At 39.8% G+C, this 16,586-nt stretch overlaps 1 protein-coding gene across 9 annotated transcripts in view; it reads left to right on the top strand.

The window, feature by feature from the left end:
- Positions 1-16,586, top strand: part of PLS1 (plastin 1) — an 86,563-nt gene that overhangs the window by 66,924 nt on the left and 3,053 nt on the right. For all 9 annotated transcript variants that reach the window (XM_039489941.1, XM_039489938.1, XM_039489940.1 and 6 more), the window contains 4 exons: positions 7,060-7,138; positions 9,046-9,160; positions 10,547-10,680; positions 13,841-13,964. In XM_039489941.1, the coding sequence (XP_039345875.1) occupies positions 7,060-7,138; positions 9,046-9,160; positions 10,547-10,680; positions 13,841-13,964 (452 nt within the window). The remainder of the gene's footprint in view (positions 1-7,059; positions 7,139-9,045; positions 9,161-10,546; positions 10,681-13,840; positions 13,965-16,586) is intronic.

Below are 16,586 nucleotides of genomic sequence, written 5' to 3'. Positions count from 1 at the left end.
CTGTATTGTAGAAAAATCCTGATTCCTGAATAACCTACCACTTCATTTGCTGAGCACAAAATTTCCCCTCATGAGCACCTTAGGATTCCTCCCCCCCTTCCTATCAGATTACCATGAGCATGATGTTTATACTCTGGTTGGGAAGGAGGGCATGTGGCTTCCTCCCTGCTTTATGCCAATACCACTACCTGGGTTGCATGACAAGAAGCGCTTGGTATCTTGGTGTTGTACTGCACTCTCAGGGTTTTTTATACAAACATTTCATTGTACATTATCTGGACTTTCTTTTAGGAACAGGGTAATAGATGTAGCAGAACTGCAGTATTCTCTTAAAAGGGTAGAGTAAAGATGTTTGTCCTAGTATCCCTTCACATCACAAACAGAATTCCATTTAATTTTCCAGCACTTTTAAACACAAAGGGCCAAGACCTGCTATTACAGTCCATTGGAGATGGCTGCTTGTACCCAAGAGCAAAATAAAGCCTACAGTCATGGGCAGCAGGCCACCGGACCCCTGGTTGCGGGGTTTAGCAACAAAGTTTTTGCTTTATTATGCCCCATGCAGGTTCCAGGGTGGCTGAGGCACGTACCGCCTCCTCAGCCACCCTAGACCTGCTGCTACATGAGGCATATCAAAAGTGTTCTCTACAGACGCTTTTCTCCTGGGCGGTGGGCCAGTTGGGTCTGGGGAGGGGAGGCACAGCATGACTGTGGCCAGCCCTGGGTTTCTCAGGGTGGGGGGAGTCTCGGCTCGGCGCTTCGGCTAGCCCAGCCAGGGCTCCTCTCGGGAGGGGAGGCTTCGCTTGAAGCTTTGGCCAGTCCTGCCAGGGTTCCTCCACTGGGGGGCATGCTCTGGGCTGTGGCTGGCCCGGGCTTCTCCAGGCAGGTTTGGGGGTTCGGGGCTTCAGCCAGTCCTGTGGGGCTCCTCCACTCGGGGCTTCAGCCAGCCTGGCTGGGGCTCCTCTGGGCAGCGGGGAGGAGAAGCGCTCTGAACTGCAGCTGGCCTGGGGCTCCTCTAGCCGAGGGCTGGCGGGGGCACTCCAGGCTGTGGCTGGACCAGGGCTCCTCCAGGCAGGTGCAGGAGGGCTCGGGGCTCCTGCAATGTGGGGGGGACTCCTGTAGTGTGTGTGTGGGGGGCTAGTGGCTCTGGCCATGGGAGGTGGGACGGGGGGTTTCGAGACTCTGGCCATGGGGAGGGCACGAACAGAAGGGGCAGAGCTGGGGGCTAGCCTCCCCAGAGAGGGGCTCCACCCGCCACCCATGCCCAAAGTGCCACATGATTAAGAAATGTCTTTAAAATGAATTACATAAATGTGAACAAGAATATGGATCTCAGGTACAGTATAAATCAGTAGTGAATAGAACTCAGTAATGAATTTTGCCTATAGGTTGGTCACATAAAACCATCCGCTCTCCCCATCCCTGCCACGATCTATAATATGATATGAAGTCCACCGATACAAAACCGCATTCTGCTATATCTCAATTTTATATTGTTACAGGCAGCAGGCAACTTCCTAATTTCTGAGGTTAATATGTGTATATTAAATGGTCCAAAGCTACAGAGTTCAGACCCAGACCCACAGAGGGAGGATGTCAAGAGCTGTAGTTTTGATTTCATACATTATAGTGATAGGTGTCAACTGGGAAATTTGGGGCTGGATTTATACCATACTTCCCCACATTTTGGGATGCGTGAATTCGGGTCCATCTCTAATATTAATATTGTATATAATTATATAGAAAAGTAGCAAAACTATTTGCTGGCAGCAGAGGAACACTAAGGCTCGAGAATATTGAATTCTATTCCTGGTTCTGAAGGGGAGTGCACTCAAGTGGTTACAGAGCCTTCTGCCCTATCTCCTCCAGCCTGCCTCTCCTATCCCTCTCTCTGCTCCTGTTTTCCCATAACCAGTTCCTGTTCCTTTCTGTTCCCATTGTGCCTAGCCTGTCCCTGACCCTCATTTCTTCAGTCTCCCACAACCTGGATTTTTCAGTCTGCCCCTCTGTCTCCAGCTGTCTCTCTGTGTTTCTTCCCACTTCTCACCCTCTGCATTCCGGCAAGTCAAGTTGCTGCTTTCTTCTCCTCCAGGCTGTCTGGCGGGCAACCATGGGGGCACTGAGAGCATAAGAGATACAGTCTCCCTCTTCTCAGTTTTAGTGTCAGGCACCACAGCTTTCCTTGACACTCAGAAGGAACATTTGCAGGAAAAGTCCTATTCTTTCCCTCAAAATTTGTGATGCAGCATGCTTAGTCATTCCATGAGGAAGGACATGCTCAGTACAGTTGGCATTAGGAACTTTGTGGGGATGGAATATACTCAATGCAGTCAGAATCTTCAGAGAAATGCTGCCAAACTTTAACAAATCTCTAATGAGTTGCAGTTTTCAGAGGCTCAAAACTTGGTCAAATTCAGGTGGATTTTCACATGGATGGCAAAAGGCACATTCCTTATGCTAATGTAACACCTCTGCCAAATTTCAGGTCTCTGTACCAAAGCATGGAGATGTTAGAGCTTCTCTCACTGAAATGGTTTGTATCAACTTTTTTAACATGGACAAACAAAAAAATTTTCTCTAATCTCGTTCTCAGAAATAGTTGAATCATTTTGCTGAAACGTTACAAAAATATTTAGACCAAGCCAGAGATCTGGCATGGAAAATTTCAGCCTTACCAGTTAAAATTTGGAAAATTATAAGTAACTGAATACAGGGTCTTGTAATGTAAAGTGTCAGGCAACTTTAACTCACAACCCTATAATATCCATTTTAGAGATGAGGAGAGTCCAAATACTGTTATATATATCATGGCAATGATACAACTCTCTCTTCTTCTCCTCTATCTATCATATAACTATGCAGTCACATACATTTGCATAATCAAAATAAATATATTTCAGACAGAAAGCATTACTGGTAGTGTTTTGTTCTGTTCTTCATTTCCCTTTGAATACTGTAGTATGAGCAGCATTCACACCAGTATTGTTTTTCCCCTGGTGTTGTTATATAAAGGATAAAACATTCATTTGTTTATAGTTTTGTCATCGATGGCTGTCATAATCTGACTCATAATTTATAACACTTTCCTATTTTGCCTCATGAAATGCAGATTTGACCCCTCCTAATTTAGGTACTGTATTTAGTACTTTTCTATACCCCGTAAATGTATTTGTCCTGAAATCTTTTTGATTTTTCTAAGACTATAACCACTTTTGTCCTTTTCTCCTGGTTGGTTTTGCATTGTTCTTACACTGCTATCTTTGTTTTAATATGCCGTCACAATCATGAAAAACACAGCTATAACATAATGCATTTATAATATGAGGGCAAGACTTCCTCAATTCAATACAAATACCATCTAGCTTCTTTCAGTGGAATTACCCACACAATTCTCTTGAATTACCCACACAAGATCCAGCATCTAATGCCTAGGAAAAGTTGGCTGGAGGGTGGATGAAACTTTAACTATACACCTACAGAAAAGGCTTCATTTTCCTTCTTTAAATTCTTCCCCTTCCTACTAGTGATTATTTCCCCATGAAAGAGCAGAGTGTAGTCATCCCTGTCCTTTCCCATGTTGTTTGGGTTTAAGTTAATGAAAGCTGGCTGAGCATTTCCTCCTTTCCATGTATTGGATAATGCTTAATCTCTGTGGTGATCTGCATGTATAGGGACAAATGACAGGCCCTTTCAAGGTGCTCTTCTTCCCGTATAAAACTGCACAGAAGAAAAGCACTGACCCCCATAGTTGCATGACCTTTATTGGGCTACTGCTCTTTTGCATTGTGCCCTCTGGGAGTGGGATCTGTCAGGAAAGTAAAACAACTGGGGGCAGGGCTTCCATTTCTCATAGAAGGCTGGGTCCTAAAAATCTCTGTCCAATGAAACATCGCCCATCCATGTTCCCCCCAGTATACTTTTTGTCTCCACTGTGGTGTCACTGCCTGGCCAACTGGCAGCTCATACTCCTTCCATGGGCTGTTAAAGCCACAGAGGGGAAATTATTTCTACTCAGGGCAATAGTAACTTATGTAGCAAATTTCACCAAATGTTCTGCTGCACTGAGAGAGAACTAAATAGCCATTTCTTGGACACCTATGACCATCCTCTTGGCTACTCCTCACTCAGCTGCCTAGTACAGTGGTGTCAGAGAGGAGAGAAGTGGCCGTGTGATATGAGGGAAGCTATCTCATAGCCATCTTTCTCCTCTGGATAGGAGGAAACCCTCTGGGGTTTCCATTATTTGACTTTCTTTTGCACCATGTAGCAGAATATATGCCCCCACAGTTGTTCACACGATATTTTTTGAACAAGAAAATGGAAAAAATGGCTGGTCAGTTTTCAGCCACCTGGAAAACTTAAGAATTCTTATGTGATGCATCATAAAGGATCTTTTTTAGAATGGCATATTAAATATAGTAAGCTATTTTTAGTTCCTGAATTCCTACTAGTCAGAACTGCATTTTTCAACTTGCACGCTATTGCTCCTATTTGTCTAGTTTGGATTCTTTTGGCAGTGTTCAGCATGCTCTTTAAGATTCTCAGTGTGAGTGGAGTTGCACAATATTTCCTTTAGTATCTATGTTTCCTTAGTATGTTTTCCTGGAAGCATTTGGCTTTTGTCTTGGGAATGGACCAATGTCCTACATTTCAGTCAGGGATTGATTTTTAATTACCCCAAACTAACCAAGAGATTGATAGGTCTTAAAATCTCCACTAATCCAAAAAGGGATTTAGGTCCAGAATATATCGTTTCTATTCTCCTTAAATTAGTACTTGTCAGCTTGCCAGAAGCTGGGAGTGGATGACAGTGGGTGGATTACTTGATGATTGCCTGTTTTGTTCATTCCCTGTGAAGCACCTGGCATTGGCCACTGTCGGAAGACAGGATACTGGGCTAGATGGAGCATTGGTGTGACTCAGTATGGCCATTCTAATGTTCTTAATATATAGTCTTTCTAGTTTTGAATATTTTTAACAGAAAAATATTGGAAAGTTTTAAATAAATATCCTGTGGTGCAATCAAATTGTTTAGGCCTAATCTGGCAACTTTTTGGCATGGGTTAGCCTCTCACCAAGTCCTTCAACTATGAAATTGACAAGAAATGATGACAGAAATGCAGGGAGTGGGTTGAGTGTTAAAATAGTTTCCATTTTGTTTTGTTTTAACACACATTTATCAATAAATGCTGTTTCTTTTTTGGGGTAGGTTTTTATTAGTAAACATCAGTTTGAAAGTGAAACCAGGAATGCTGAATTACACATGACTGAAAGACCTCAAAACTTAAAAAATGTGCTGTAGAATGAAAGTCTTGTAAATTTCCAATGTGCCTAAAATTAATCCCAATACTAATTACAATTAGAGCAGGTTGGAACATTTTTGACTAAAGGTACTTTGTCGGAATACGTTGTATCAACGAAGCTGATACATTTCACAGAGATGTATCATTTTTGACAACATTTTAATTGACAGGTTTCTGAGATCTGGGGCTCTCTTGTCACTGGTGACTAGAGAGACACCTGAATAAAAACCCTGACCTTTTTAATCTGATGATGGTCATTTTGACACAATTCCATTTTGCAAAAACATTTGAAAGATGTTGATTTTGTTCCAATGGAGAATGAAAATAAATTTCAAAACCTCAAAAGTTGTTGCAAAATGGAATTGTTCTCTGTCCAGCTCTAATTACAAGACCAAATGAGATTCTTCTTCTGTTGTTTAACCCAGTTTGAACATACTCAGTAACATTAACTATTAAGAAACAAACAAAAAGTAAATCAAAACTTCGTTCAGATGCTGCTGCATTCAAGTTCTGTGACTACCACTCTTCCACTATTTCAGGATAGTTCACCTCTCTTAAATAAAAACATCCCTGAGCAGGGAGAAAAAGCTGTAACTTGTGTACTGTGGATCAATCCTAACAGAATAATAAGTATTATCCAGGCACACATTTTCATCTTAAGTGTTTCTTATTGTTATTTCTTAAACGTGCTATTTATTGAAAAGCAAATGGCATGTGCTGTATTGTATCATAAATAGTGTAACACAGATGTTTAATGAAAAGGTACACAAGGAAAAGTATTGTAATACCAGGTACTTCCTGGTCAATAAACAAGGATGAGTGAGAGAGGAAGTTGGGAAATAAGAGTGCACATGGGAAGCATAGCTCCACAAGTACTAGGGAAAAACAGTAGCCTGGCAAATCATTCTGTCAGAGTGGGAAAGCAGCTCCTAGTCATCCAGGTAAATAAGGACAATTCAGATCTGTGGAAAGTGCAGATTTGTCTTTCCACAGAATTTTCTGGATTCCCCAGAAGCAAAGTTGCCATTTAAAACTTCAAGAAGCATCTAGCTCTCTTGGTTGGGAAGACATCTTAACCAATGCAATGCTGTCATATTGAGTCTGCAGCCATGCAAACTGAAAACGTGAGGTCTATTGCACTGGAAAAGTCTCTCAAGGGAAAGGATTATGTCCCCAGCGCTTTGAGCTTCTGCTGGAGAAGTACTGTATGTAGAAGCAGCAAATATTGGGGTTCTCTGGGGAGAGGACAGAAGTTGTACTGTCTTTAAGAGATTAAGATACCATGACAATAGGTGCTCTAGAAATACCTTTGACAGTCAGATGCCACATAAAACAGATTTAAACTTGCTGTTTATCAACCAAACTAGCTTCTAGTGGATTACTCTTGATCATTAACATTACTATTATTCCTCAGCACTTGCCCCACAATACAAATCTTAAATGTCTAAAATACAAACCAATAATTGTATTGTATGGAAAAACATTTTTATAGAAAATATATTCCCCAAGTCTTCCCTGTGATGTGTCTGGCCTTTTGCCCAGAATCCAGAGATCTTGAATGTTTCAGGACTTTCTCCATCCCTTGGCCAATAGAGATTACTCCTATAGAAAAGGTACACACATTTTCAAGAAAAAAATTGTAGCACAGGAACTATTCAGAATAACTTTTGGTGGTGTATGCATATAAATGATTTAAACCTGGCCTTTTAAAACATCTTCTCCAAGTCATTAATATGGATTACATCTATTACTATAGGAGAAAGTAAGGAAGAGAGGACATTCCGGAACTGGATGAATTCTCTGGGTGTAAGCCCATATATTAACCACTTGTACAGGTAAAACTCTGAGTTCTGATTTTTATTTAGTTATTTATTTAGTCATTAGCTCTTTTAGATGCAATTAAATAGACATTTATGTCTAACTGGAAAACCCCACAAAAACGATATCCAGAAAGTGAAGCTGCATTTCCAGCAGAACTATAAATAATAGAAAACAGCATTACTTAATATTTTTTTAAAAAGCAAAAATCAAGTAGTGAGCCTGTTGCAGTGAGTTTGCAAGTAGAGCACTGGCTAGTCTAAAACATTTGGTTTGGGTGTTACCTAGAACCTAATATGGAATGTCAGGAATTAAGATAAGGTAAGTGTTAATTGTTCTGAGAGAAAAGGATTTCATACTATACAGCAAGTAAAACATGTTATGAGAATTAGTGTCAACTATTAAATGATAAGAGTAAATGTCAGATATGTCAGGAAATTTACATCCAACTCTGACACTTTTCTCTGGTCCCATAGCATAAGCAGTTGTTGTGGGGTGGATGACTACACTATGCCATGATGATTAAAAGAGCTGTTGTTTCCAGCACCTCAGATCTTCCATTACTGTTACCACCAGTGGATTTGTATTGGTAGTAGCTCCAGGAGGAGGTCTGGGGCAAAAAGTCTACCCTATACAAACCCTTTGTGTGCCTCCATTTATTCATCTGTAAAAAGGATATAATAATATTTAAACTATCTCAAAGGGATTTTGGTGAGACTTAAGGTTTATAAAAGACTTTTGAGATCCCTGGATGAAAGAAACTAGAAAGTGCAAAATACTATTCAGTAAGTGATGTAGGCAACTAAGATCATTTCTGAACTAACAGTAGACTAGGAGGAGTTGCGGGTGGTGTGATCATGGTAGGCTCACAGGGCTAACCTCCACTCATTTCACAGTAATATCTGCAAGCTAACTAGAAAAGGTATTGCTGGCTTCCTTCAAATAGTTAAGAGCTGGTTATATTTTTTCATACTCTGTTGCATCCAAGCTGATTTGCTAAACCTTCACATTCACCTAAAAAGAACCAAATATTGGAAGGTACACTTAACACTGACAAGGATTTCCTCCCTCTGCTGTGTCTCTCAGAGACTAACTATAGCGAACATTTTTTTATTTATTCTATTACTAGTTTAAATAGGAACTTTTGCACTCAGGGAATCTTCAAATATATAGAGGGTTAAAAAATTAAATCCACTTACTTTTCTGACATTTCTCATCATTTTTTAAATTGTGCTGCACAGGGAGTTAGTTCATATCCAAGCAAATTGAAAATGTAATATAGGGAGCAACAATGATGTGTATATGTTTAAATGTTGTTGGTAAAACCTGATTCCATGTGTTCATGCTGCTAGGATTTATTGGCCCATTTTGTTTTATAACTCATATAAAGTGAGGTTGTCTATAGTATAGATTAGTTGTTATAATGGGGAAAATAATAGTTTTTTTAACTCTCTTCTTACTCAAAGACTGATACACTATTTTTGCTTAATCTTTTTAACTATGTTCACCTCTGGACAGAAACCAAGCTTGGAGAATTTCAGCCTTGAATGTTTCAGAAAGGTCTGAACAACTCAAAATGGAGGATTTTCATGGCAACTGTTTGGCAACTTTAACTATTAGTGGTTGCTTCCCTACACCAGCTATAAATTCAATATCTAGGAACAGTCAGTGGTCATGCCTATTCAGTGAGAGTTGTGAGAACAACAAAACTGTGAAATTAATTTAACTTATGGGAGGGATCAACCAATGGAAGGCATAAATGTGGAGAAACCTGTTCCAAGACTGGTGCAGGGTTTTGTTTTGTTATTTATGTGAGTGGAATTTCTTTTTTGAACTCTCTCATCTGTTCATTTTCAGGGGTCTCGTATTCTTGTTAATTTACTTAAAAAGTACTCTCAATTGTTTTTCTGCTGCTTTGATCTAGTGACCTTGCTGATGCTTTAGTGATCTTCCAGCTGTATGAAATGATTCGTGTGCCAGTAGAATGGAACCATGTTAACAAACCTCCGTATCCTGCACTTGGTGGTAACATGAAAAAAGTCAGTAAATATTCTGTGGTGCATTCCAGTTATAATGGACACCTACTACTGCATTGTATTGTATCATCTTGAATTGTGTGAGCTTGTGTCCCTGGACTGTTAGCTCTTAGTTAAGTTGGCTACATATTTCAGTTTTACTGAGACAATCCTGCTTAAAATTCCCTGGGGTATTTTCCCAAGGAAGAAGGAGTATTTTTGCAGTATGTATCTTCTTCTTGGTTTTTACACAATCACTTTTTGGTAGTATGAGAAGCTGGGAAAATTAATTTAATTTATTAATGCTAGTCTATGCTGTATGAGTTCTGCTCAGTGTGGTACACTTGAGTTACTTCAGAAACTAACATTTGTTCACATTAGAATCCTTGTGAAAAGTAAAAAATCAGGACCTAGATACTGGATGAGAGGGTTAATGTGTGGGATGTTCCCTCACCATGCAATTTTACAGTAGGCTGTTTGAGTTTGTACAGGCCTTGCAAAATCTAGGTTTTTTTGGTCAGTTATATGATTATGGAAACACCAAAAATAGAGACAAAGTGTATTGATTAGCTGTTATTTAAGCAAGTCTGTAAAGATTTTGTATGCTAAATATAAAAAAGACTCACTCTGATTGCTTAGGATTCATATTCCTAGATTTTTAAGGCAGAAAGGACCGTTATGATTGGATTATGGTGAAGTGAGAACTCCTTTTTTACACATACATTGGCAGTTTTAGATTACAACATAGGAGGCATTTACTTAGATTCATTTATAACAGACACATTTCTTTTATATTTTAGAATCTCAGCATCTATAATTAGGATCTTACATTTTACAGTGAATTCCATAACCCTTCTCCAAGTTCCTGTGGCTGGGTCTGTCTTTTCCTTATTTTCTCTATGATCCAAACTCAGCCTTGGTGTACGCAAGTGCAACTTCATTGACTTCAGTGGAGATGCAGCAGCTTACACTTTGACTCCATATGCTCAGCTCTGTCAGACAGAGATTCCTGTGAAATGTAATGTTTTCATCAGGGGTGCTGGAACAATTTTTATAGTGTGGGTGCTGAGAGCCATTGAGAGCCAAATGTAAACCCTGTATATAATGGAAACCCCTTCGAGCCAGGGGGTGCTGCAGCACCCCCCTTACCCCTAGTTCCAACACCTATGGTTTTCATTCATTCAACTGGGAATAAGATTTCACAGGAATCTTAAAATTTTTTATTTTGATCTTCAAAAATGGTGCAGCAGTATAATGACTTAAAAGTAGTTCTGAAAGAGTTAATAGACTTTACATGGTCCCCAGGCTCAGCATGGGTAACACTGGGACAAGATCGCTCAAAATATTATTAAGCCTATATGTGATATTAATATTTTTCATACCTATAAAGTTTAAACATTGCATTTTTAGATTGAGAATTGTAATTATGCAGTGGAAATTGGGAAGACAAAGGCCAAATTCTCCCTGGTTGGTATTGCTGGACAGGACCTAAATGATGGCAATGCAACTCTGACCTTGGCATTGGTGTGGCAGCTGATGAGAAGGTGAGGAGTTTTCACAATTGTTATATGCATGCAGAGCATAATGGTATCCATACAAAACCATGAGAAGTTAGTTAGTTTTTTGCACCCAGACTACAAATTTGTTCATAGTCTAAGGGCTAAATTCCTCTGTCTACAGTGAAGACTGAAATATTTGGGCCTAGAAATTATAGAAATATACAGTGTGCTGCAGTGAAATACTCATTGTTGCTGTCCTCTGTATGAATTAATGCTACAGGAAGTATTAAAGAGAGACAGTAGTCCTCCCCCTGTTTAAGACTGAAACCTCGCCTTTTGTACTGTATAAAATTAAATCAAGACATATTTCTCTAACACCAAATTAAAATAATAATTTTGTGGATTAAAGCAGAATCTAAATAATTTCAGTTCAAATTCTTGTTGAAGTAATTATCTTGATTTTGAAATAAAAAACAGTAATAGAGCTTGTTTATATTCTTAACATTTTTAATTATTTCAGTTCAACAGAAAAATCTTGGCCTTTTGTAAATTAAGAACCACCATCAATGATGACAGGTCCAAAATTTTCCCCTATCCCATAAAGTACTTATGTATTGGCTTTCTGAAAATATCATTAACACCTAGAAATAAGGCAGCAACACTGCCAACAGTCCTTTCATTGCACTTATTTAAATGGAAGTTGATGGAGCTATGGCAGTTTATACCACCCAAAGATTTGTCCCATATTATGGAATTGTGTAAAACTGCAAAAATACTGAGTGTACAACAAATAGTGAACCAACTGTGACAGGTTCCCCCGGGGGTGCCACTGAGCCCTCTGACCCATCAACCTGGGCTCTCTCTCACACTGTGCTGCTGTGACAAGCTGCAAAGCCCTCCAAGCTTGCGCTTTCACCAGCATTCACACAGGTAGGTACACACCAGCTGCAGTTACATGCAGGGCTTTCTAATTACCAGCCTCCCAGCCTACGACCCCAGAGCAGCACTGTCCTGCTCTGGTCAAATCTGGCCAGTATATGGGTTTAATATCCAGTCTGCCTCTCCCTCAATGTGAAGAGGACCATGCACACTTGTGTATTGTTATCTCTGAGAGATTTTCCCCAGACACCTTAGTCAAATGCACACTGGTTTGGATTAAAACATAAAATAAATTTATTAACTACAAAAAGATAGATTTTAAGTGATTATAAGTGATAGCAAACAGATCAAAGCAGATTACCTAGTAAATAAACAAAAATGCAAACTGAGCTTAACATACTAGATAGGTAGGATATGAATTAGCAAATTTTAACCCTGAGTGATAAATGGGCTGGCAGATTCTTAAAGCACAAGCTGCCTTTGCTTTGCAGCTTGGGTTTCTCAAGTTTTCATACACAGTCTAGAAATCCCTCTAGCTTGGGACCATCACTTCTCCCAGTTCAGTCTTTGTTCTTCGGGTGTTTCCAGGTGTGTTGTTGTAGGGAGAGTGAGGTACCATAATGATGTAATTTCCCCCATTTATATCTTCTTCCCACTTCCTGGAAAGCTCTTTTGCTGTGACCTGGGTCAAACAGTTCCCATTGTGTATTGTTATCTCTGAGAGGTTTCTACACAGATCTGGGGTAATCCTTGTGCTTGTGTGCATTTCCTCAATAAGCCATTAACATGGTTTGACCTTTTAATGTTGTACCTGAAAGGCTGCTTGTGGGTGTTTTCAACCTTACAGTATGTTTCAGTAACACATACATAGCCAGACTTCATAACTTCACATATGATAATAGCACAAACAATCCAACGAGATATTGTCTAGCAGATCAAGACTTTTAGAATGATACCTCACAAAGCATACTTTGTGCAAAACATATCCTAATTATCTGACAGTGGTGAATAAAGGGGTGCCAGGGTGTCACACCAACTGTTGGAACAAAATGAAAATTCTCCATTAGATCAATGTTCTCTTGGATATCTCTCCTTAAGATGATCCTATTTCATCTTAAACAGATATTTCTGATTTTTTTTCTTGTGCAATTTTATATATTGGCTGGTAATGGAAATCTGGAAAAGTTCCAGCATTACATATTTGAAATTCAGAATTTTCACAATGTACCATTATTGAAGAACTAGATTATAGACTAAAAAAATAATGACAAGAATTTTAAAAGTCATAGTTTCAAAAAACCCAGCAAACCAAAGCAAACACCATAGGTGCCAACTCCGTGGGTTTTCCAGGGCTGGAGCACCCACAGAAAAAAATTAGTGGGTGCTTAGCACCCACTAGCAGCAGCAGCTCCCACCCCCCCAGTGCCTCCTGCCCACCATAATCAGCTGTTTTGCAGCATGCAGAAGGCGCTGGGAGGGAGGGGGAGCAGTGGGGAGCAGGTGTAACTGGGCGGGAAGAGGTGGGGCAGGGCGTGGCAGGAAGAGGCAGGGTGGGAGGCAGGACCTGAGGTGGACAAGGGCAGGAAGAGGCGGGATGGGGGTGGGGCAGAGGCAGGACCGGGGTGGGGGCTTGGCGAAAGGGGTGGGGTGGGAGCGGGGCTTGCGGTGGAACGGGGGTGGAATCCAGCACCTATGACAAACGCCATCCTTGGACAGCATTAATGCTATAAAGTAGATTATTTATTTCACTTTACTCCCAATTTCCCTTATTGTATGGAGCAGCGATTCACTCTGGTGGATCCCAAAGGAAGATTGAGATCTATGTTTGTGAAATCAAAGTCCTCCTAGTAGATCTAGCAGGAAATTCTACAATATCTTGTATAATAATTTCATCTATTTTTTTATAAAAGAAAAATGTGATTCTAAGCCACAAAAATTGGCAGAGAGATTCAAGGCAGTATATTTACACGACTTTTATTTCACTTTTTAAAGTGATTAGCGGTCAAGTTGATATACCATTTAATTTCACCAAATGAAGTTAGTTATGATATGGTAAATAAAATATATGTAGAAAATCTGATGGTGGATAATATGATACCCGGAATATAATTATAATCTTGTGACAGCTAACAAAATATTTCTGAAGTAGAAAAATAGATTACAAAAATAGCTTACAGTATAAAATAAGATGTAAAGGTGAATGGTTTGTACATACTCCTTTTGTCCTGAAGACAGATTTTACTATCTTTTACTGCATAATATTAGGAACAGAGAATAGTTCTATATTTCATTTTTAGAGTCAAACACTGTTTTCTTTTGGTTACAGGTATACTCTGAATGTACTATCAGACCTTGGAGAGGGGGAAAAAGTAAACGATGAAATTATTATTAAATGGGTGAATCAAACTCTTGCAAATGCAAACAAGAAAACCTCAATTACCAGCTTCAAGGTAATCAAGAGTCTATATCAGGACAGAAGACAAGTAAATTAATCAGATATGGGCTTTTTAAAGGGACAGTGCTATATAGGTTAGGTTCAACATTGGCTCTACCTTCAATTGGCATAATCTGATAAAAGAATGTCTGAGATTCTACCTTCAAAAATGTTCCACAACTCTCGTGATGAGAAATTAAAAGCAAAATCAAATGATAGTCACTGCTTATGTAAGATTATAAAGTGAAATTATTTTCAATTTTTTATTTTTATTTTGTTAATTTTTATTTTATTTTGTCAATAATTTTCCATGTGCCAGTGTGGCTAACTAGACACTTCCCTGATTTAAATATCTAAGATCTCACTATGTTGTGCAACAGTTATGCAAGGATTTTGCTCAACAAAATGTCCAATTTTCATTAGGGAAGATTATATATCCAGTCCTTGACATCAGTTCCTGCTCTGTGAGCTTGAGTGTCCTCTCATTTAAACCAGTGTAAATCAGTAATAACACTGGTATAAATCAGGTGTAAATGAGAAGAGAATCTGGCCCATTATCTTCATTAATTAACTCTTGTTAAAAATTGATTGGTCTGACAATGGTAAATCATAAAAATTACTGAACAGTATTTTTTCAGTGTCTCATTTTAGATCTAGAGAAATATTACTTGACATATTTCCCCCTCTCCACTTAAAAAAAAATACTGACTGTTCTATATACACATTCATCAGTAAGAATAATTAGACATTTTTTATTTGAATTTTTCTTCAGTCTTGGGTTTCCAACAAAACCAAATAGCATACATGTATAGACTAGAAAGGGTCATAGGTCACTGAAATTCACTATAGACCATTAAAGTAGAACCGTGCCGGATTGGCAACAGCCCAAGTAATTAGAATTACATAGATTTTTTGACCTCTGAATTTGAAGAGACACATGTCAGCTTAATCTTCTCAAATAAACTAATGAAGTGCTATGATTAAATGCACAGATTCTGCTGGCACTATGAAAATTGGCGTGAACTGGAAACCTTAGGTTTAATCTGGTTGGTGACGGCAGGCACATCACTTGGATTATATGATGAGCCTCTTAGGGAATGGAGCCAACTGCTTCCCAGCTTTGGCACCTCCTGCTGATTGATTCAACTGTTGACTCATCTTGCACTAGGCTGCTCATCTGCTGTAACAGTTGGACGGAAGCAAATGCAGGAGAGGCACCTGCTATTTTAAGGTTAAGAGGAAGCACATCTTAGAAACAAAATTCTCAAAGTACCATCTGAATTCTAGAAATAGACAGACTAGGCCAAAAACTGGCAGCAGGAAATAGTTCCATTAGGAGAAAGGGGAAAAGATGAGAATATTCATGTTATTCAGGCAATAACTTTCTGATTTTTTAAAAGAAGCTTTAACAATATTTGGACTGCTTAGGACTCCTTTCAAAGTTTGTTCATTTATTTATACATAGAGAAAAATAGCTTATTACCTTGGAAATAGGAAAGAACTCTGAAAAGTAGGGCAAGAGGTAAAACAGCAATATGGGGAATGATGTTCTCTCTTCTTATACAAGTGGAGGGAAGAAAACAACTGCACATGTGAGGTGTATGTTTGGGGAGGGAGGACTAGACAGACAGAGACAACAGCTATGCTGCTTCCTGCATCTCCACAGCAACATTGTAATGGAGCACTGCTAGCTGGTAAGGAACAATGCCTTGATTTGGCAGGATCCCCTGGGGATGGGGGACTAAAGTCCATAGCAAATTGGTGCAGATGTTACTGTTGGTTTGACAAGCGTTAACTCCTCTACATGGCATTAATATTTAATGAATGGACAATGCATGGTTGTAGGTAGGAAGTCATACCACAGCATAAGATGATTGTTTCCGGAGCGAAACAGAAGATTTGATAACTGCACAGGAAAGGTTGAACTCGGCAAGTGTGTAGGGGCTCAGTGAGGTCTGACCCTGATTTTTCCATTATATAATTGCATGGCATGTCATAGAAAAAGATAACATGAAGTTGAAAGTTGCACCTTTGAAGAAAAGGTTAGGGACCAGCTCTTCCACCTTAATGGCAGCACCAGGGGCCTGTCACAGTGTCTGCTCCACTCACTGCAGTGGCACCTCCTTCTGGTGTATCTGGGGATTAAGCTCACCACTTGAGATTTCTCAGCCCTTTGTCCCAATTTCTCACTCTGCAGCCTCTTTTATGTCTCACGAGCTGCAGCGCTTCCTCTTCATGGCTTGGCCCTCTGGCCAGGTCATTATAGTCCCCACCTCGTGGGATATCAACCTCTCTCTAAACAAACTGCCTCTGGCAGATCTTCACAGTCCACTGCCCTGTCCATACCATTCACCCAGTGGCTGGTAGGGAACCCAGACCCACCGTCTACCTGCTGGGCTTCAGGTTCAGTTAGGATTGTATATCTCTCTTCCCCCCTCCCCAGCTCACCCAGGTGTAGCCCACCCTGTCAAGTAGCCCCTTCATGGGGAGGTGTGGGGTCAAGATCCCATCACAGGGCCATAAAGCTATCTCACCTGGTCAACTGTGGCTGTTCCCTGTGTAAGGAATGACCGGACGACATAAACTTGAGGCCATGGCTTGTGTGCCGTTAAGCTCTATCAACACCTAGCTATCAGAA

This window comes from Mauremys reevesii, linkage group 9 (genome assembly GCF_016161935.1).
Source record: "Mauremys reevesii isolate NIE-2019 linkage group 9, ASM1616193v1, whole genome shotgun sequence".
Classification (NCBI taxonomy): Eukaryota; Metazoa; Chordata; order Testudines; family Geoemydidae; genus Mauremys; species Mauremys reevesii.
The sequence above is the reverse complement of the archived record's forward strand: the minus strand, read 5'-3'. Positions and strand labels throughout refer to the sequence as shown.